Below are 20,814 nucleotides of genomic sequence, written 5' to 3'. Positions count from 1 at the left end.
TCTCATCTGTGTCTCGTCTGTCTCATCTGTGTCTCATCTGTGTCTCGTCTGTGTCTCATCTGTGTGTCATCTGTGTCTCATCTGTGACTCATCTGTGTCTCATCTGTGTCTCGTCTGTGTCTCATCTGTGTCTCATCTGTGTGTCATCTGTGTGTCATCTGTGTGTCATCTGTGTGTCATCTGTGTCTCATCTGTGTCTCGTCTGTGTCTCATCTGTGTCTCATCTGTGTGTCATCTGTCTCATCTGTGTCTCATCTGTGTCTCATCTGTCTCATCTGTGTCTCGTCTGTGTCTCGACTGTCTCATCTGTGTCTCATCTGTCTCATCTGTGTCTCGTCTGTCTCATCTGTGTCTCATCTGTGTCTCGTCTGTGTCTCATCTGTGTGTCATCTGTGTCTCATCTGTGCCTCATCTGTGTCATATCTGTGTCTCGTCTATGTCTCATCTGTGTCTCATCTGTGTGTCATCTGTGTGTCATCTGTGCCTCATCTGTGTCTCATCTGTGTCTCATCTGTGTCTCGTCTGTGTCTCATCTGTGTCTCATCTGTGTGTCATCTGTCTCATCTGTGTCTCATCTGTGTCTCATCTGTGTCTCATCTGTGTGTCATCTGTGTGTCATCTGTGTGTCATCTGTGTCTCGTCTGTGTGTCATCTGTGTCTCATCTGTGTGTCATCTGTGTCTCATCTGTCTCATCTGTGTCTCGTCTGTGTCTCGACTGTCTCATCTGTGTCTCATCTGTGTCTCGTCTGTGTCTCATCTGTGTGTCATCTGTGTGTCATCTGTGTCTCATCTGTGTCTCATCTGTGTCTCGTCTGTGTCTCATCTGTGTCTCATCTGTGTCTCATCTGTGTCTCATCTGTGTCTCATCTGTGTGTCATCTGTGTGTCATCTGTGTCTCGTCTGGTGTCATCTGTGTCTCATCTGTGTGTCATCTGTGTCTCATCTGTCTCATCTGTGTCTCGTCTGTGTCTCGACTGTTTCTCATCTGTCTCATCTGTGTCTCGTCTGTGTCTCGACTGTTTCTCATCTGTCTCATCTGTGTCTCGTCTGTGTCTCATCTGTGTGTCATCTGTGTCTCATCTGTGTCTCGTCTGTGTCTCGTCTGTGTCTCGACTGTTTCTCATCTGTGTCTCATCTGTGTCTCGTCTGTGTCTCGTCTGTGTCTCGACTGTGTCTCGACTGTGTCTCGACTGTGTCTCATCTGTGTCTCATCTGGTTGCCCCGTTTATGGCAACATTGCCCAACAACATTGCTCAAAAAGTTGCCCCGTGTATCATCACCTTTACTGCTTGCACTTTACATGTTCACTTGTAATTGTTTCAACCTTGTAGGTCAGAAGGTGTTAAAAAAGGTGATAATCCAGAACATTTCCTCAGAGTTTGTGAAGGTATCTTTTTCAATCATTTCTTAATAACTTAAGTCAGTGTAAAGAAATATTATATAATGTGTGTTGTGTAACTTACACTACCGGTTTGGAATATATATTTTTTGTTTGTTATTTTGAAAGAAGTCTGTTCTGCATTTATTTGATCAGAAATACTGTACAAATAGTGAAATATTATTAGAATGTAAAACAGCTGCAGTTTTTCTATGTGAATATGTGTTCAAATATTATATATTCCTGTGATCAAAGCTGAATTTTCAGCATCATTACTCCAGTCTTCAGAGTCACATGATCCTTCAGAAATCATTATAATATGATGATTTGATGATCAAGAAACATTTCCATCAGTAACACACTGACCTACAAAAATAATCCCATTTCAGAAACATCAATTCAAACCAATTTACAGCTTATGTTAACTAAAATACAAGCATACACATTTCTGCTGTTAAAGGGGTCATGACATGTTTTTTTTTATTTTTTATTATGTTCCCTTAGGTGCAAATATAGTATTACTATAGTTTTTTTTTTTTTTTTTTTTTAAATGTAGTGATTTATGACCTTTTCCCTGTTTCTCATCCTCTGATTCACACAGTCTGTTTTGGGGGGTGTTTCCCCTTTAAGAGTTCAGTGTTAACGCCCACTGTTATGATTGGCTAACGTCAGTGCCTATGCATCAATTATTAACGCCCCCAGCCAGAACCTGTGCGGATTCAGCGTATTTAAAAAGTAGTTTAAAGTTTTAAACACATTACTTACAGTTTGCGTCGTCGTTGTTGAGCCCAGAATAGTCGGCACGGACTTATCTTTGAGCAACAGTTTTCTGGCAAAGCTCAAAACAGTCATCCTTCAAATGTACAGAACACACGCTTAAACTAACACTGCCGTGACTGAGACGTCCGCAAAAAATAAAGTGCATCCATTTTCCCCTGACGACTGGATCTTTCGCAGCGTATTCACAGATGTTGTTTGTCCACAGCCAGGAACAGCACATCTGTGTGGCATCGTAATTTCCCTGTACACAGACCCACTCGCTGTCCGTCGACTGAACACTTGTGAGGCGCGCGGCGATACGAAATGAGCGTAGTTGTCATGCGCTTTAAGCGTAGTTGCCTTGCGCTGGAGGCGGTCTATATGCAAACGCTGGTACGTCACTTCGTACCGTGACGTCACTTCTTACCGTGGATCCAGAACGAGCTGTATTTAGAGCTTGATTAAATAAATGATTCGTTTATAATGGGGAGGAAGTCTTAAGCTATGAAACTTGCAGGACGTTTTGATGGTACAAAGACCTCTTATATACCAAAAGATCAAGGCAAATTTGGTTTCTCATGTCATGACCCCTTTAATGCATAAAATAGTAAGTATATAAAAAATAACTTGTTGATAGTACTGTACTGAAGCTTAAAGCTACACTGTAATTTTTGAAGTTGATTCTTAGCAAAAAACACTTTGTTATTTCAAAATTACATGTGCTCATTAATGTATAATTACTTCTACCAACTAATCAAGTATTCTTGTAAGTGTAAATCTGCCATTTATAATACATGCGAGTGAGTCGCTCGAATGGCGGAAGACATGTTGCGCCTCCATCTTGAAAATACATTAGCCAAAGAGGGACAAACCTGGAGATTCAAGCTTCGGCTTTCGCGTTTTTTACACTCAGCAGCGCCGTGACGAATGCGAGTGGAGATTACTCTCGACTGCCGGCAGATTTGGAATAATAGGCCACCGTAGGAGTTAAAACGGCCTGGGAATGGGAAGGGCTAGAAAGTAATATTCAGTTGGTAGTCATATACAATTTCACCGCTAGATGGGAGTAATTCCTACACAGTGTAGCTTTAAATATTTATTAATGGTAAATGAAAGTTGTTGTGGTAGAAATGCTGCTGTTCTTTCTTGTCCAGTTATGTGTTGTGTGTGATAGCCTTAACCTGCCGACTTTCAGCTGACATCGTCTCTGCTGGATGTGAACGGGCCGTTCTCTGTGCTGAACGCCATGCGATCCATCGGGCCTGAAGACACACACACACTCCTGATCGCATTTACTCCCTCTGTGGCCAAGAAGGTGAGCGCCGCTGCCACCCATACACACATCATAGCAAAAAGTGTTTCATATTATTGTCAGTATCTGAACTTGGGGCCGTGCGACACCAGCTGATTGTCAAATAGAGATAACTAAATGTAGATGCTCGATAGATGCTTTAATATTAAACAGTGTATAAATAGCTACAGAGAAATATATTTAAAGGATAATTCCGGTATTTAACACATTGAGTCTATATTGTAGTTTGTTTTGGATGAACAAGAGTGGTGGACAACATTTTTTTGACAATGGTTCCTCTCTCGAGTTTTTGACTATAATAGAATTGGCCATGGACCCATTTAACATTGGAGTCAATGGGCATGTCCGAAAATGTCATTAAAACAACCAATAATGTTCGTTTACAAAACTGTTAAACTCACCGAGTGGTTAGTGGTGTTCGTTGATGATTATAAACAATATATCGTCGCAATATATGATTCCAATCCGTTTATTTTGCTATAGTGGAACTATTTTTTCAGACACTTCACAACCGTGTAACTTCCGCTCAATATTTGAATCTGAAGCGTTAGCACACTCCCGACCACTTGATGGCGATAACCAATGTTTATGTCTCGCGGGACACTCACGGTCACAGTCGAGTTCAACTTCATATTACAAGTAACAATTAATGAAGGTTTTGTTTGTTTATTTGGCTTACTCTCCCGGAGCACAGTTGCTCTGCTCGCTAGCCTTATGAGAAACGGAAGCGAGCAAAAAGACTACATCGACCAAATGTAAACAGCCCCCTTTCCGTTTCCGGTAGCGCATTTATATGAACGAGCACTCAGTCCTTCAACAGAATTCAATGGGATTTTACAAAATGACGAATAAAACACGACAGAAACTGTATTTCGCAACACTTTTTGTTTCTGGAACATCAACTAACATCACTAATCACTCGGTGAGTTGCACAGTTTTGAAAACTAATGTTAAAAGTTGTTTTAATGACATTTTCGGACATGCCCATTGACTCCAATGTTAAATGGGTCCATGGCCAATTCTTTTATAGTCAAAAACTCGAGAGAGGAACCATTGTCAAAAAAATGTTGTCCACCACTCTTGTTCATCCAAAACAAACTACAATATAGACTCAATGTGTTAAATACCGGAATTATCCTTTAAATAGAGTGATTAAAGTGCCCCAGTTATGCTATTTTAAAGGCCCCCTAATTTTCTCCTAAAATAGGTTTACAAGCATCCAAAAAACAGTTTAATTTTCTCATAGCATCAGCTTCTCTCTGTGTCTGAAACGCTTCGATCAAGAATTCAGTCTCTCTAAGCCCCGCCTCTCTGAAAGCTGCTCTGCTGTGATTGGTCAGAAAGCAAATGCTCATTATCATATCTGAACCTCAGCTCTTGATCACAGTGATACGAACAGTGACGATGGCGTGGGTTTTACCGTGTCGATCTCGTCAGTGGATTTGCTTTGTCAGCAGAAAACAGCGTCTTCTCCACATGAACAACACGAACCGAACTCTTCCAGTCTCAGATACACTACAGTGCTTGAGGGCGGGGCTAAGAGACGCCAATCAAGACCATTATGCCAATTAGTTAAAAACCTACACAGGTTCAACAAGAACTGAGACTGGTATTACTGATGACTCGTTTCAGCAGTTCAGACTTTATCATTTATTTTAGGAGACGATATCTTGTAGTGCAACTTGATCTTAATAACTCTGCAGACCTTTTACATTCACAAATAGATTTATTACACACTACATTACAGGTCATATTCAAAAAAGCATAATAGAGCTCTTTAACCCCTTATCAAGCATTTCCATGCTTTGGAATATAGTTTGCTCTTGTTTTTAAGAAGACATTTGGCAGATTTTTGTAGAAGTGAAAAAAATTAAGAAAGTTAAACAGAAAAAATATATAGAATAGAATTGAGTTTATGAAAATGTACAATGTTCAAAATGTAATTATTCATATTTTATATAAAATATATATTTTCAAAACCTAGTGGACTCTAAAAATGCAAAAAGTCAAAGCCAAGTTGTGTTTTGTAAAAAAAATCAAAGGCAAAAATCTGAACAAGTTGTGTTTCAAATGTTAGGTTGATATCTCAAAATGAGCGTTCAGTGAGATTTAGTTTGGGCGCAGTACCACACTTCTCCACTAGTGGACATTACTGCCCATATAAGGGCGCCTCCATTTCCATATGTTGTTTGAGTGATCTGAACCATTATTTTTACAATATTCATACAATTTATGAAGTAGACATCCTATTCAGAAGTAGTGTTGGAAGTTTGGCAGATTTTGAAATGAATTCAACCTCTAAGAAACACAAAAGATCACGTATGTGCATTATAGCTCGCTGCACATCACTAATGCTGAATCTATTATTGTTTTCTTTATATTTAAAACATTTTCAGACCTTTTTTTTCTAAAAGAATTGAATGGATGCTATCTTTTGAACTCTTGGCATGAAAACAAACTGAGGTTTCTACCATTCTTTCATGACTTTTCATGTTCATCACTATTTCAAAATAAAGGTCTGAACACGCCTTAGGAGTATGAACATATTATTGTTGCAAATTGATAAATTACGGCTCCTCTGTAATTTATTTTGAAAATCAGTCCCCAAATATGTAAACTATAAATTGTAAGCTTTCAAATGATATATAGTTTGTCAGGATTAGTTTAGGTGTAGTATAGGATATTACTGTTTTAAATAATGTAATATAATGCCAATATAAGGGGTTAAAGGCTCCTGGAAATCAAAATGTAAGTTTTTTAGCTTTTAGTATGAATATGTTAGCCTTACGGTTATGAATAAGCTGGTGTGTCCAAAACAATGACAAAATTTGCATTTAGGATATATAAGCATTCAAAAATTACAGTCTCTCACTTTCTCATGTCGTTTCAAATTCACAATCTTCGAAACGCATATTAAGAGGTTTCTATCCAAGTACTCTCAACTTCCAAGATCCAAAAAAGTTATAAAAATGTTGTAAAACAAATCCATATGAATCGAGCGGTTTAATCCAAGGCCCTGTTTACAGCTGGTATTAGGAAGCGTTTGGTCGATCGGATCAGAAGTGGACTCTAATAAATACCGGAGTAAACGGGTCTAAACCGCTTCGAGCTCGTCCAGTTTCCTCCACTTCCAGAGTTAGTAGAAAACACATTCGGCCGGATCGCTTTCGTAGTGTAAACACTCATGAGATCGAATGTGTTCAAACAGCCGCTAAACACCGTCTTCTGTCCGGCTGCTGATCTAATGCGGGAACATTACGGGAAGAGCTCGAGTCAGACGGGATTTAAACAGTCGACTGAAGACTCAAGTTTGGTTTGAAGATGAAAAACACACCAAACACAATATTCTCTCATCTTTCCTGATGTCTAACACACACTCACACACACACACACACACACACACTCACACACTCACACACACACACACACACACACACACACACACACACACACACACACTCACACACACACACACACACACACACACACACACACACACACACACCCACACACACACACACACACACACACACACACTCACACACACACACCCACACACACACACACACACACTCACACACACACACCCACACACACACACACACACACTCACACACACACACACACACACACACACACACACACACACACACACACACACACACACACACACACACACACACACACCCACACACACACACACACACACACACACACTCACACACACTCACACACACACACACACACACTCACACACACACACACACACACTCACACACACACACACACACAGCGTTCGGCTGATCTCAGGTCTGTCAGAGCAGAAACTGAAGCTGATGTTCTCCGTGTGTTTCTCCGTCGTCTCCAGACGCGTTCATATGTAAATTACATGAGCTTATTGTACATTAGATCATAAGATCTGGAAAACACAAACATTTACTCACCCATAGACCCTCTCCTCGAAGAAATCAGGACAGAAGTGTTTAAAAGTGGACAGAAGAGGCGGATTAAAACACCAGGTGTAAACGGGAATGTGTCTCTCGTCTACTTGTGATTCGATTGAACAAAACGCATCTTAATACCAGCTCAAAACAAGACTCAGTCCTGAGAAAAGATACAATTGCTCTATATGATGAACACAGTTAATTTAGGCTTTTATACATAAACAATGATCGACAAATATTTGGTGAGCTTTTTTTCTGTGCTTAACACACCTTAGATGTAAATGATGACCGAATATTCATTTTTGGGTGAACTATCCCTTTCCCCAAAAAAATCTTATCATAGTAATGCAAAAACATCTCTCGTTACTCATTATTCTCATTTCTGTAATGCCTTTATTTTTGGTGAAATGTGACCCTGGACCACAAACCAGTCACATGGGTAAATTTTTTGAAATTGAGATTTATATATATTATGAAAGCTGAGTAAATAATCTTTCCATTGATGTGTGGTTTGTTAGGATAGGACAATATTTGGTCGAGACACAACTATTGTAAATCTGGAATCTGAGGAGCAAAAAAATGTAAACATTGAGAAAATCTCCTTTAAAGTTGTGCATTTATGTTCACGATTGTGCTGCATTCACTCACAAAAATACATGTTTTATATATTTACGGTAGGACATTTACTAAATATCTTCATGGAACATGATCTTAATATCCTAATGATTTTTGGCATAAAAGAAAAATGGATAATTTTGACCCATACAGTGTATAGTTGCTATTGCCACAGATATACCCGTGCGGCTCCAGACTGGGTTTGTGGTCCAGCGTCACATATGATGACCCAGGCATTTTCTGGACAGGTTTGGTCAGATTCACTCTATTAGAAGAGCATTTCCCCAGTCCTGCCACTGAATCTGCTGGTGTTCATACTGAGAGATATGTGTTGTGTTGTGTGTTGTGTTGTGTTGTGTTGTGTTGTGTTGTGTTGTTGTGTTGTGTTGTCAGTATTACGAGACTCTGGAGGTGAGCTGCCGTCAGATGACACTGGAGATCTCACTGTGTGCTGAAGCCGTCCGTCCCATCCTCTCCTGCTCTCACGAAGGACACATCCACTTCGACTACGTTCCTGAAAACGAGAGCGCCTCGCAAGTGTTCAGGGTATCAGCTCTTCATGTCACATTCAGCATTAGCAGATGTTCTTCACTTCTGACAGATGATGCACTTCTTCCTCAGTGTTTCTGCCTTTCCAGTACAAGTGTTAAATCAAGAGACATTTACTTGAGAACCTGTGGTGAAAATCCAGCTTTTACTGTAGTTTATGTGTGTATGTGGAGTTATTAATCTGCTTTAACACACACCATGTGTAAGTTCATAAGTGGACAGCATTGCTGAGTATTTTCTGCTTAAAACTGCAGTGAACCAAAGACAGTCTCAAAAACACGGTTTGAAATCGCTGGTGTTTCTGACGTCACACACTACCTTGACCAATCAGATCAACGTGTGAATTGACAAACAATTATCAATTTAGTGAGTTTTTGCTTCAAACTAGAAAAAATATCTGCCAATAGAGTAAGAAAAATAACCCAGTGACTGATTTCTTTTCTTGTTTTCTGCAAAAACTCGCTTAATTTTCAGTATCTTAAATCTTTCTGCTTCTTCAGTGAATGTATCTTGATTTAAGAATTTTGAGATGCTTGTAATGAAAAACAAGACAAAAATACTAAATAAGAAAATATTTTTTTTAGGGTGCATAATGTACACACTCCTGTTAACTGAAGAAACATGTACAGTTATCAAATTATACTTCAAGTTATACTAAGTTATCAAAAATACCTTTAAGTGTACAAAAGCTTGTCACTGTGTCCTTAAACGGACATCTTTGTGCCTTATTTACCCATAAAGTCTGATAGTAGTGCCTTAAAGGTATATATTACTACACTAAGGTACTAATATGCACATTTTTGGGGGGTAGATCTGGTTCAAAATTGGGCCTTTAAAGGTACTAGTCTTCTAAAGGTATATTTTTCATATTTTTTCTGACTGTATGGACTGAATAATGTCAGGTTCATGCGGCAGTTCAACACTAGAGGTCACTGTCACCATAGCATCAGTCCTCTGTGCTTCTGTGCAGTTTTACATGGAGTATAAGAGATCAGGCGTGTAAAATACAATACTGTACCGTACTGTAAATCACAATTATCTGCTAAATGAATGAGCGAGATAACCTGTCTGTTATTGGACTTATTGCTATACTCTACCGTTCAAAAGAAACGAATAGCTAAGCTGAATTGTCAGCATCATCCCTCCAGTCTTCAGTGTCACATGATCAGAAATCATTGTAATGTGATATCTATATTGGTGTGTGTTCAGCTGCAGAACGCCTCCGCGCTGGACGTGCGCTTCAGTGTGATGTTGGAGAGCGAGAGCATTCTGTCGGCCATGGACTCCACTGCACATCTGGGTGAGTTACACACACTGTACAAGCATGTGACCGAGAAAACACACGTCTTTCACCTGTCGTCATTTAATCAACCCGTTCACCTTTCTCTCTTCTGTGCAACACAACAGGGAATGTCTGGCAGACTTTTGACACTTCTCAATTCAAGCAAATTAGGGAAGTCAAGCTCCCAGAAATAAAACATAAAAAATAAAAATCCACGTCTCATCCCAGCTAATGGAACGTTCTGTCAAAGTTATGAACAATCATTCTTCCAGTAACATTATAAAAAATAAAAAAAGGGCTCTTTATTAATGTTCTCAAAATACAAATAATGTTTGCAGAATGATAAAGTGGAATGTTCCCTTGACATTCATATAGCCGAGAAAAAAAAAAAACATTTTTAAAACATGGAACATTCAGAAATAACATTTTCATAACGTAATGGCAACATTAGCCAAATGTTATTAGAATATATTTTTTATTAGCTGGTATAACAGTATATTATATATTCACAAAGATTAACAAATGTATTGCTCATGGTTAGTTCATGTTAGTTAATAATGTTAACTAATTAACTGTATTGTAAAGTGTTTCCAGAACTCTTAACAACTTTAAGATGAACAGCACATGCTCATTTACGGCAGATCCTGTTCCTGTCAACCGTTTGGAAACATTCAGTTAAAAAATACAGCGAAAACAGTGAAATATTATTACAATGTAAAAGAGGGTCATGTGACACTGAAGACTGGAGTAATGATGCTGGAAACTCAGCTTTGATCACAGGAATAAATGACACTTTACTATATATTCACATAGAAAACAGATATTTTACATTGTAATAATATTTCACAATATTACAGTTTTTACTGTATTTTTGGTCAAATAAATGCAGTCTTGGTGAACAGAAGAATGTTTTTTAATCTTTTAAACTTTGGACAGGTGTTGTACAGTGATGTCTGGCCTTGGGAAATGTACATCTTCACCCTTTATTTAAATATTAAACACAGTTTTGTAAGCATATTTCATAGTTGAACTTGGAGTCAATTGTTTTATTTTTGAACAAGCAAAGAAACATGCCAAATTGTACAGACAAGCTGAAATTATGAACACATGCAAAAACAAGAAAGAAATAAGAATAAGTGATTATATTGTTGTCAATGAATGCTTTTTCCTGTGAGATTTTTGTTTTTCTATGCTTCTTTTTTTGCATAGTAAAATAAAACCTGTAATAAAAAAGCTGTAGTTTGCCTTTTTTTGACAAATAATTGTGTCAATTGTATTATTTTTTTATATATTTAAATTTGTTCAATATTTTCCTCATATTTTGATGGTTCAATCGAACTTGCAGGCTCATTAAAATAATATTAAATATCTTCCACGTTTGGCCCCTACTGTACATGCCGATTCTACAGTATGAAGTCATCAGTTAATATCTCATGTGTCCATCCTTCCTCTCAGGTCCTCAGAACCACAGCGGGCTGAGTGTGTTCAGTGTGTGTCCATCAGGTGGCGCTGTTCCTCCTGCTGCTGCTGCTGACATTACTGTGACCTTTCACCCCGATCACCAGAGTCTCCATTACAGAGACCGCCTCAGTGTCCAGCTCGTCAACCAGGTTAGACATCTTCATCTTCGTCTTCGTCTTCACACCAATACAAACTACAGTTTTTTTGCCCCATGGGAACGCAAAAAGTTGTATATTATATATATGTGTGTGTGTGTGTATATATATATATATATTCTACATTAGTTACTGGGAAACTATCACATGCATAAAACAAGATAAATTTGCCACTTGAATTTATTTTTCTTACTCTATTGGCAATTTTAATGGCTTAAAGCAAAACACTTTTTGTTAGATTAATGCAAGAAATGTTGCTAATATGCATATTAAAATATGCAGTAACACTTTACAATACGGTCTCATTTGTTAACATTAGTTAATGCATTACCTAACGTGAACTAACAATATCTTATACCGGCATTTATTTATCTTTGTTAATGTTAGTTAAAGTCATTGTTCATTGTGCAACTTTGCACATGCAACACATGCAACTTTGGATTTAAAAATGTTATTATTAAATGTTGAAATGTTAACATTAAATGTTAAATGTTAAATGTTGAAATTACCATTGACCAGGATTAATAAAAACAAAATTAATAAATGCTTAAAAGAAATAGTATTTTTCATTGTTAGTTCTTGTTAACTAATGTAATGTAGTTTGCAGATATTAATAAATAAAACCTTACTGCAGAGTATGCGCATTTGGCTAGTGTGGATGTTCATTTCCCTCCCTGTTGACAATATAATTATGGAATATGATTTTTAACCCACGGATGTTGTTTTGTCATTTTAGACCATTTTTATTTTTTTTTATTTTTTTATTGCTACTTATTCTGAATTATATGAAACTCAGTTACTTTTATGACCACAGAAAAAATCGTGGACTTGATTAGAAAAAGCTAAATAGTAGTAAAGAAAAATAAAAAAGTCACACTTGTGTTGTTCACGGTCAGAAATGACTGCCATAGAAAATACAAAAAATATGTAAAAAGTCATCAATTTTTGGGGGGTACAATCTACAAATCAGCCATGATGCAGAAAAAAGCACATCAGTGTAAAATATACAGACTCAATACACCAAACCTGGGTCAGAGGAGGACAGATCACACACAGATTGTTAAGCTCTGGTAAAGAATTACTCTTTCATTTGTTAGATTTGTTTTTGATGTATGTAACAAAATGTCTTTCTCTCTGTTCAGGTTTGACTGTAGTAAAAGTAATGGAAAAACTTACACTTCAAATCAACATTTCAAACAAAAAATATCTAAATCTTGACAAAAAGTAGTCTTTAAAAATGTCTAAATGTGCATTCATATCCACAACGCACAACTCTCCTTTGGATAAAAGCGGCTGCTAAATGTAAATGTAAAAGTAAGTTATGTCTAAAAACAACTATAGAATTTGCAAGCCTCTTTATATAGAGATATATGGGAATCTAGTGGTTACACCACAGTATTACACAAGATTTTATTTTCAAAAAATTGGATTTTAAAGGCATTGTCTCTATTTTAACATGAAATAGAGCTTTAATTGAAAATTAATGATACAAAATGTATTGTGTTATTTTCAGGGGGGGGGGGGGGGGATTAATGTAAGTATTGCATTAATATTCATTAGTAACCTACAATTCTCTCAAAATACTAAATAAAAACAATTATTGAACAAATATATAAATATATATATATATATAAATTAATATATATTGATTTTACTGAAAATAAAAATGTCAGGTGTCCGTGACGGTGAACAACACTAGCTTGTCTCCCGAATGAACAGCACCAGAGGGTTAAAGCCTGTGTAGTTCACACACAGCAGTTGTGAAGTCTTCACTAAAGTAATTGTGTGTTTGTGAATGTTCTGATAGCAGACGGTGTGTGTGCTGGAGCTCAGGGGCTCTTCATGTTCAGATAACATGTTTGTCTGTGGAGGGGATCCAGTGGACGCCGGTCCTGAAGCACTCATCCCATCACATATATACACTTCAGGACATCAAGGTACTGCGTTCTGCTGGCTTTAATGTAGTCATGCTAAAGCTTTATTTCCTTCTGCAACCCTTCCAACTATATTTAACACGTTTAACTTGTGTAAACCCTACTTCTGTATGTAGTCAGACTTTTTGAGTCTGGTCTGGTCCACATGCCTGTCAGAAATCAATTTGTATCAAAATTAAGCCCAAAAAAGTCTTAAATATGTTAATTGGTGTAAGAGAAGTCTTAATTATTAATCATTAGAAGTCTCAGGTTTCCCAAACACTCTCCTCTTCTCTCATTGGTTAGACATTCAGGTGATCCCCGCCCCAAACTCACGCCATTGGTCGAAACACAAAAAGCACTTTTTTGAGCTGTTATCCCTGATTTCCATATCTTTGTCATTTCTCCACACACACATCTTGTGTAGACGGCAGGAGTTTGCTGCTGACGTTCCTGAGTGAGTACCACGAGGGCAGAGCAGTCGCCGCCACGCGCAAACTCCACGTGGGATGTGTCCTCGGCTCAAAACCGGCCACTAAAAAAGTAAGTGAACAGTTCATCTGAAGACATGAGGTGCGTCCCGACTCCCGAATCGCATGCTTGTGCACTATTCTACGCCATTTTGTAGTATAAATAGTGCGAGTAGTGTGTTCACTCTTCAAATACCCGGATGATGCACTTATTTAACCGAAAAACCGAAGTGTAGAACGGTGGACAGTCTGGACACTTCATGCACTCGACTGTCACAGCTTTAATTGACCCTTCGCAGGGAGTTTGATTGACAGGCGATCTGACCAATCATAATCCGCCATTTTGTCCGCCAAACCAGTCAGGAGAGTTAGTAGATTAACATGGAGGATTTGAGCTTGAGAAGCGGAGTGTACTGACGTCTTTCCGCGGATAAAACAACATTCCTTCTGATGTTCATTCATGTTTATTTGATGCTATAAATGAACTAGAAGGAAGAGATGATCGGTTCACGAGCGGCTTTAAAGGGATAGTTCACTTTGAAATTACATTTTTATATGTTTTATCTTACCTGAAGTGCATCCAAGATGTAGGTGTCTTTGTCTCCACAGTAGTTTCAATTTTGATATTTTTAGGTCAAACCGTTGTTGTCTGTCAGTCATATAATGGAGGTCTATGGGTACAGACTCCAAGAGCATGCACAGAGACGTCCAAATTAAACAATTCCCCATCGTTAGTGCACATTGATGGCCTAAGACACGAAACGAGCGGTTTGTGTGAGAAAACGAACAGTATTTATATAGTTTTAATCTATTTCAAGCAACCACGTCCTTGTGATCTGTTTACTTAGTCTGCGCAAGCGCCGTAGGGCGCCGGAATGCTCCGGAAGTGCTCTTAGTTCTTGATCTGTATATTCTGGTTCAAATAAATACGGTTGTGAAAAAAATTCAATGTTGTCTGTTGATGTCTCAAAATCGTCTTCCATTGCGATTTCTTTTCCGTCTAAATAACTTAAGATGAAAGGTAATACTGCAGAAATCTCTGTGTACACAATGAGTGACGTACATGCGCGAGAGAGCACTTCCGGAGCATTCCGGCGCCCTACGGCGCTTGCGCAGACTAAGTAAACAGATCACTAGGACGTGGTTGCTTGAAATAGATTAAAACTATATAAATACTGTTCGTTTTCTCACACAAACCGCTCGTTTCGTGTCTTAGGCCATCAATGTGCACTAACGATGGGGAATTGTTTAATTTGGACGTCTCTGTGCATGCTCTTGGAGTCTGTACCCATAGACCTCCATTATATGACTGACAGACAACAACGGTTTGACCTAAAAATATCAAAATTGAAACTACTGTGGAGACAAAGACACCTACATCTTGGATGCACTTCAGGTAAGCTAAAACATATCAAAATTTAATTTCAAAGTGAACTATCCACAAAACCGTATTTATTGTTTAAATTTCTTTAAAAAATGACCAAATGTAAAAGTTGAGACTTTGTTTCATATCTAAAGTAAGTTGGTCTGTGTCTGTCAGTGTGTTGTCAATGTCTCTCTGCTCCGCGATGTGTTTTTCACTGCGTGAGAGAGGCGTGGCTTGTCAGACATAGCAACAGTAACTAAAGGGGGCGGGTCTTTGCAAACGGTCAAGCAGAGGGGGAGGGGCTATCAGACTCCGATGTTGAAAGACAAAATAAACATATAAAGTTCCTACACTACACCAGGGGTGCCCAATCCTGCTCCTGCCGATCGACTGTCCTGCACAGTTCATCTCCAACCCTAATCACACACACCTGAAGCAACCAATTAAGGTCTTAATTAAAGGCAGGTGTGTTTGATTAGGGTTGGAGATGAACTGTGCAGGACAGTCGATCGGCAGGAGCAGGATTGGGCACCCCTGCACTACACGGTTGAGTACATAGTGCATAAGTACAGTGTGTATAAGTGTATAGTGTGTGATTTGGGCCACCGCTGTACTCCCCCTGATCAGTCAGTGACATGTTTGAAGTGTTCCTGCTGATGAACCCTGTGTTGTGCCGTCAGACGGTGGAGTTCCTCTGGGAGAATCTCTCAGCGGCCGAGCAGCAGGGCTTCAGGGTGACGCCGGTGCAGGGAAGTGTGGAGGCAGGACACAGGCGTCCCATCACCCTCACCTGGGTGCCCTCCACTGGTCTCGCTGTGAGTACTGCAGTCAGAAACATGAGATGATGTGTGACCCTGGACCACAGAACCAGTCTGGAGCCGCACGGGTATATCTGTGCCAATAGCAACTATACACTGTATGGGTCAAAATTATCGTTTATGCCAAAAATCATGAGGATATTAAGATCATGTTCCATGAAGATATTTAGTAAATTTCCTACCGTAAATATATAAAACATGTATTTTTGTGAGTGAGTGCAGCACAATCGTGAACATAAATGCACAACTGTAAAGGAGATTTTCTCAATGTTTACATTTTTTTGCTCCTCAGATTCCAGATTTACAATAGTTGTGTCTCGACCAAATATTGTCCTATCCTAACAAACTATACATCAATGGAAAGATTATTTATCCAGCTTTTTTAATTTTTTTATTGACCCATGTGACTGGTTTCGTGATCCAGGGTCACATATGATATAATGCTGTGTGTAATCTGTGCTGTCGTGCCCACCGGAGCCTCTTATATATGGAGAGTGTGGCACTACAGAAACAACGGCAAGGTTACGGGTTTGATTCTCAGGGATTGTATGAACTGGTGAACTGTATACCTTATGTATGGAAACTTGTTTCTGCCACAGAATAAAACATTTTGAAAGATAATTGCAACTTTACATCTCACAATTCTGACGTTATTTCTCAGAATTGCGAGATATAAAGTCGCAATTGCAAGTTAAAAAGTCTGAATTGCGTGATATAATGTTACACACATTTCTGATATAAAATCGCAATTCTTTTTTTTTTTACGCAATTGCGACTTTATATTTCACAATTCTGACTTTATTACATGCAATTGCATCTTTATATCAAGCAATTCTAACTTTATAACACGCAATTGCTACTTTATATCACGCAATTATGAGATAAAAAGAAAAAAAGTCTGAATTGCGAGAGATAAAAAGTCGCAATTACCTTTTTAATTTTTTTATACTGTGGCGGTAACAAGCTTCATACTTATGTGTAATGTACAGTAAGTCGCTTTAGATAAAAGCATCTGCCAAATGCATAAATGTAAATGCACGCAACGAATGCCTCCGACTAACTCTGGAACTACTGGCTACCTACCCGAAAAGTTTTTGGAACCGTAAGTTGAGGTTATATATATTTACTCTTACTCGGATAAGTCGCTTAACCTGCTTTCTAGAACACACCCCAGTTTATCAATGTACTTTATCCATAAAGGCCCAGATATACTTCTGGCAAAGTTTTTTTGTTCTTCACTTGGGGGTAAAAAGACGTTCGTAACACTTTTGCAGTAATATACATTAGCGAACATCCGACGCCGTCCACAGTGATGAGAGCGCCGTTTAGATGAATATGTGAATATGTGCTTTCCTCTCAACAACACAATAAACACACAACTAACATGCCAGCGGTGAGAAAACAGCAGTTCAGAAAGCATCTGATCATAGAGATGTGGATGTTTGCAACAGGTCTGACATGCAGCACTCCAGGAAAGTCACGTCCCGTCTATTCATAAAGCACTTTATACAGTAGATCGCTGTAAAGCATGAAACATGAAAACACAGTATCAGTGTCTCTTTCAAATACACTTACAGCTTCAGTTTCTACAGCGGCTCTCAGTGTGTTCATGTTGTCCTCGATGGACTGAACAGAAGAAATTAATCTGAGAAGATTTACACCTCAAAGAAGGCGGAGCCTCAGAGCCACACCCACCTATGACATCATCACCACACCGACCAATGGGTGTTCAAAGGTGTTTAACAGCCGTTTGCTGTTTGGAAACTCCAGAAACAAACTCAAACCGACCGTCATTTATCCTGATTTTGTTCTAAATAACGTCACACCGGTTTGTTCTGCGATTTGACTCCAAATTCCTCTAGAGTTCATCTTTGTCTGTCCTCTCACAGCAACTTTTGCAAGCTCCAGGGTTTAGGTCTGATGTGTCATATTTTGTGTGAATATAATCAAGAGTCATGGTAATAAAATAAGCTGTATTCACAGAACTGGGATTGCTCTAGGTTCCAGTATAACTGGTGTAGGTTGTGTGTTTTACCTCAGGGTTATCAGTCAGAAGTGTGTGTGTGTTTGTGTGTTCCAGCCGAACGCAGTGGTGGAAGCGTGTGCTTTGCTGACCGTCAGAGGAGACGAGACCGCCGTTTACCATGTGTATCTCATGGCCCATACACACACCAATACAGACACCTAGAAATGCATGCATTATTTATTATCATATAATTCACTGTTACTGACCCTGATATTTGAATCTAGTTGATCATTATTGATTTGATATGAGTTCATGGTCTTTTTATGCTGTGTGTGTGGTTCTGTGCAACAATAAATAATGATGTACAAAACATTTGCACGGATGCCTTTCTCAGTCAAAGGAAGAAAGGAGACTCTTCTAAACACATCTGGCGTGTCCCATCACAGAGGAGCCTGTAGAAATCCCTCTTATCAACACTAGAGCCCCCCCAATAACTGACTAAAGAGGTCTGTGTGACTCCAGCTCTTATGATGACCATTTTCACTGAAGATCTTCTCACAAATCTCATTCACACTTGAACATGGCACATCAGTTTAAAGTGTTGGTGTCACGGACACACACGGGAAACAGGAAGATCCAGTCGCAGTATGTTTATTAAGGGTAATCCAAAATCGTAGTATCCAGGCAGGGGTCAAAATCCAAATAAGCAGTCCAAAACAATAAACACAACAAGAACAAACCAGAAAACAGACAACAGAAGTGTAGTGACAAACCATAAGGACTCCGTGACAAACACTAGAACACACAGGGTATATATACACACACAAACACTAACAGGGTGACGGGAGACAGCTGTGTGCAATAAACCAATGATGAGTGCAGACAAGGATCGTGGGAAATGTAGTTCATATGTGACGGTATGGGGAAGAGACCTCTAGTGAACACCCAGGGAACACCAACCAGACACTGCGACAGTTGGTTGATCATGATTGGACTTTTCTAACTGTAGTTAGTGTGTAATGTTGCTGTTTGATCATAAACAACATCTGCAAAGTTCAATGTGAAGCGAGATATTTTCTTTTACAGAAATAGTTTTTTAAGGACTACAACAAACGGCTGGTAGGGACTACAATGAGCCTCTTCACGGGTTAGTGACATCACAAACCCTAAATTTACATAAACCCCGCCCCCGGGAACACGAAACAAAAGCTGCTGGTGGTGTAATGGTGTGTTATATATTTTCTTGGCACGCTTTGGGCCTCTTATTACCAATTGAGCGTTGTTTAAACGCCACAGTCTGCCTGAGTATTGATGCTGATCATGTCAAGCGCTTAATGACCATCATCTGCTGGATCGTCCAGCTGGATAACACACACGTCACTAAGCTCAAATCATCTCAAACTGGACATGACGATGAGTTCACTAAACTCAGACGGCCTCCACAGTCTCCAGATCTCAGTCCAGAGCAGATTTGGGAAGTAGTGGAACGGGAGATTCGGATCATGGATGTGCCGCTGATAAACGTGTACCTAATAAAGTGCATTGATCAAATGTGAACAAAATCCTAAATTATATCTCTTCATGAAGTGAGAACACTGCTGTGTTTGTAGGGATCTGACGTCTTCATGAACTTTTTGAAGCTTGAACATTTTGGTTGCGTGGACTTTCAATGGATGCACATAAATAATGCGATAATATAAAAAATATCGGTTACACTTGATTTTAAGCTGTCATCCTCCGCGTTTCCATTACCCTTCAAATTGCGAATTGAAAATACGCCCAATGGAAACACGTCAATTTCAGAAAGACTCCCATTTATCGCAAAAAAAGTTTTTACGCTCGTTTTTTTTTCAGGCAATTCGAAAAAGAAATATTTTGCAAAACTGCGATGGAAACAGTTTTTGCGCATTTACAGTCGCCTGACGTAGAGGACGCGGTGTGTTTGGACAGAAGACGAGACAGTTCTTTATTAAACTCATAAAAGACAAAAGAATTACAGGAATACTGGATTATAAACCTCAAAGAAATGCCGCAATCACGACCTCGACACAGAAATGAGGGAGAAACACAGAAACACTCACAGTATAAGAGTCTTTCCTTGCCATTAATGATTGGATAACGCACACACACATCTTCTTCCATTAATAATGATGGCCAGTGCGGTGACTGGGATATACGTAAACCCATAGATATTCATAATAAAGGCTAGATGTCTCGTCCGCGCTGCTGGCCAATGGAGGTCGACGTCCGCACACGGCGGCCATCTTGTCACAGTCAGCTCGCTCACTCAATTTTCTACCGATTTTCAAACGGGTTGGTTCGTCAGAGATGTAGTTATGACACTGCTTACTTATGAATAATTATAATATTATATATTTCAACATGTTCAAGCATCCAGAATTATAGCCACGTTAATAACGTTTGTAAGAAACCAAACCGTTTGTAAATCCGTCAAGATTTCAGCGAGATAAGAGGATTTGTGTTCGTGCCGATCACTCGCCTTACATCAGGAACCATAGAGCCCGCCAGAACGCTTGCCTGTGACAAGATGGCCGCCGGTGATGACGTTAGAGACTCCGCCGTAAGACATCTAGCCTTTATTATGTATATCTAATGAGTCTAGCAACTCTCCATTGTATGTGTAAATCTATCAACGTCCGTCACCAAGATTTTTGGAATGACTTCTCGCGAGAGGAAAAAATTACTTTTTAGTCGCATAACATCGCGAACAATGGAAACGGCGTCATTTCACAATAGTTTTTTGTCGAAATTTAGAAAAATCGCAAAAGTTTTGCTCAAATCTGCAATGGAAATGCACCTACCGT

General features: G+C 39.0%; 1 protein-coding gene across 5 annotated transcripts in view; it reads left to right on the top strand.

The window, feature by feature from the left end:
* cfap74 (cilia and flagella associated protein 74) overlaps positions 1–18,355 on the top strand; it is a 76,669-nt gene extending 58,314 nt beyond the window's left edge. For all 5 annotated transcript variants that reach the window (XM_079638339.1, XM_079638337.1, XM_079638338.1 and 2 more), the window contains 9 exons: positions 1,333–1,388; positions 3,334–3,453; positions 8,403–8,555; positions 9,768–9,858; positions 11,296–11,450; positions 13,264–13,393; positions 13,797–13,912; positions 15,886–16,020; positions 18,104–18,355. In XM_079638339.1, the coding sequence (XP_079494465.1) occupies positions 1,333–1,388; positions 3,334–3,453; positions 8,403–8,555; positions 9,768–9,858; positions 11,296–11,450; positions 13,264–13,393; positions 13,797–13,912; positions 15,886–16,020; positions 18,104–18,211 (1,064 nt within the window). In that variant the 3' untranslated portion in view covers positions 18,212–18,355. The remainder of the gene's footprint in view (positions 1–1,332; positions 1,389–3,333; positions 3,454–8,402; positions 8,556–9,767; positions 9,859–11,295; positions 11,451–13,263; positions 13,394–13,796; positions 13,913–15,885; positions 16,021–18,103) is intronic.
* The last annotated feature ends 2,459 nt before the right edge of the window (positions 18,356–20,814 follow it).

The sequence above is a fragment of the Phoxinus phoxinus genome (genome assembly GCF_949152265.1).
Source record: "Phoxinus phoxinus genome assembly, chromosome: 15".
Taxonomy (NCBI): Eukaryota; Metazoa; Chordata; class Actinopteri; order Cypriniformes; family Leuciscidae; genus Phoxinus; species Phoxinus phoxinus.
The sequence above is the reverse complement of the archived record's forward strand: the minus strand, read 5'-3'. Positions and strand labels throughout refer to the sequence as shown.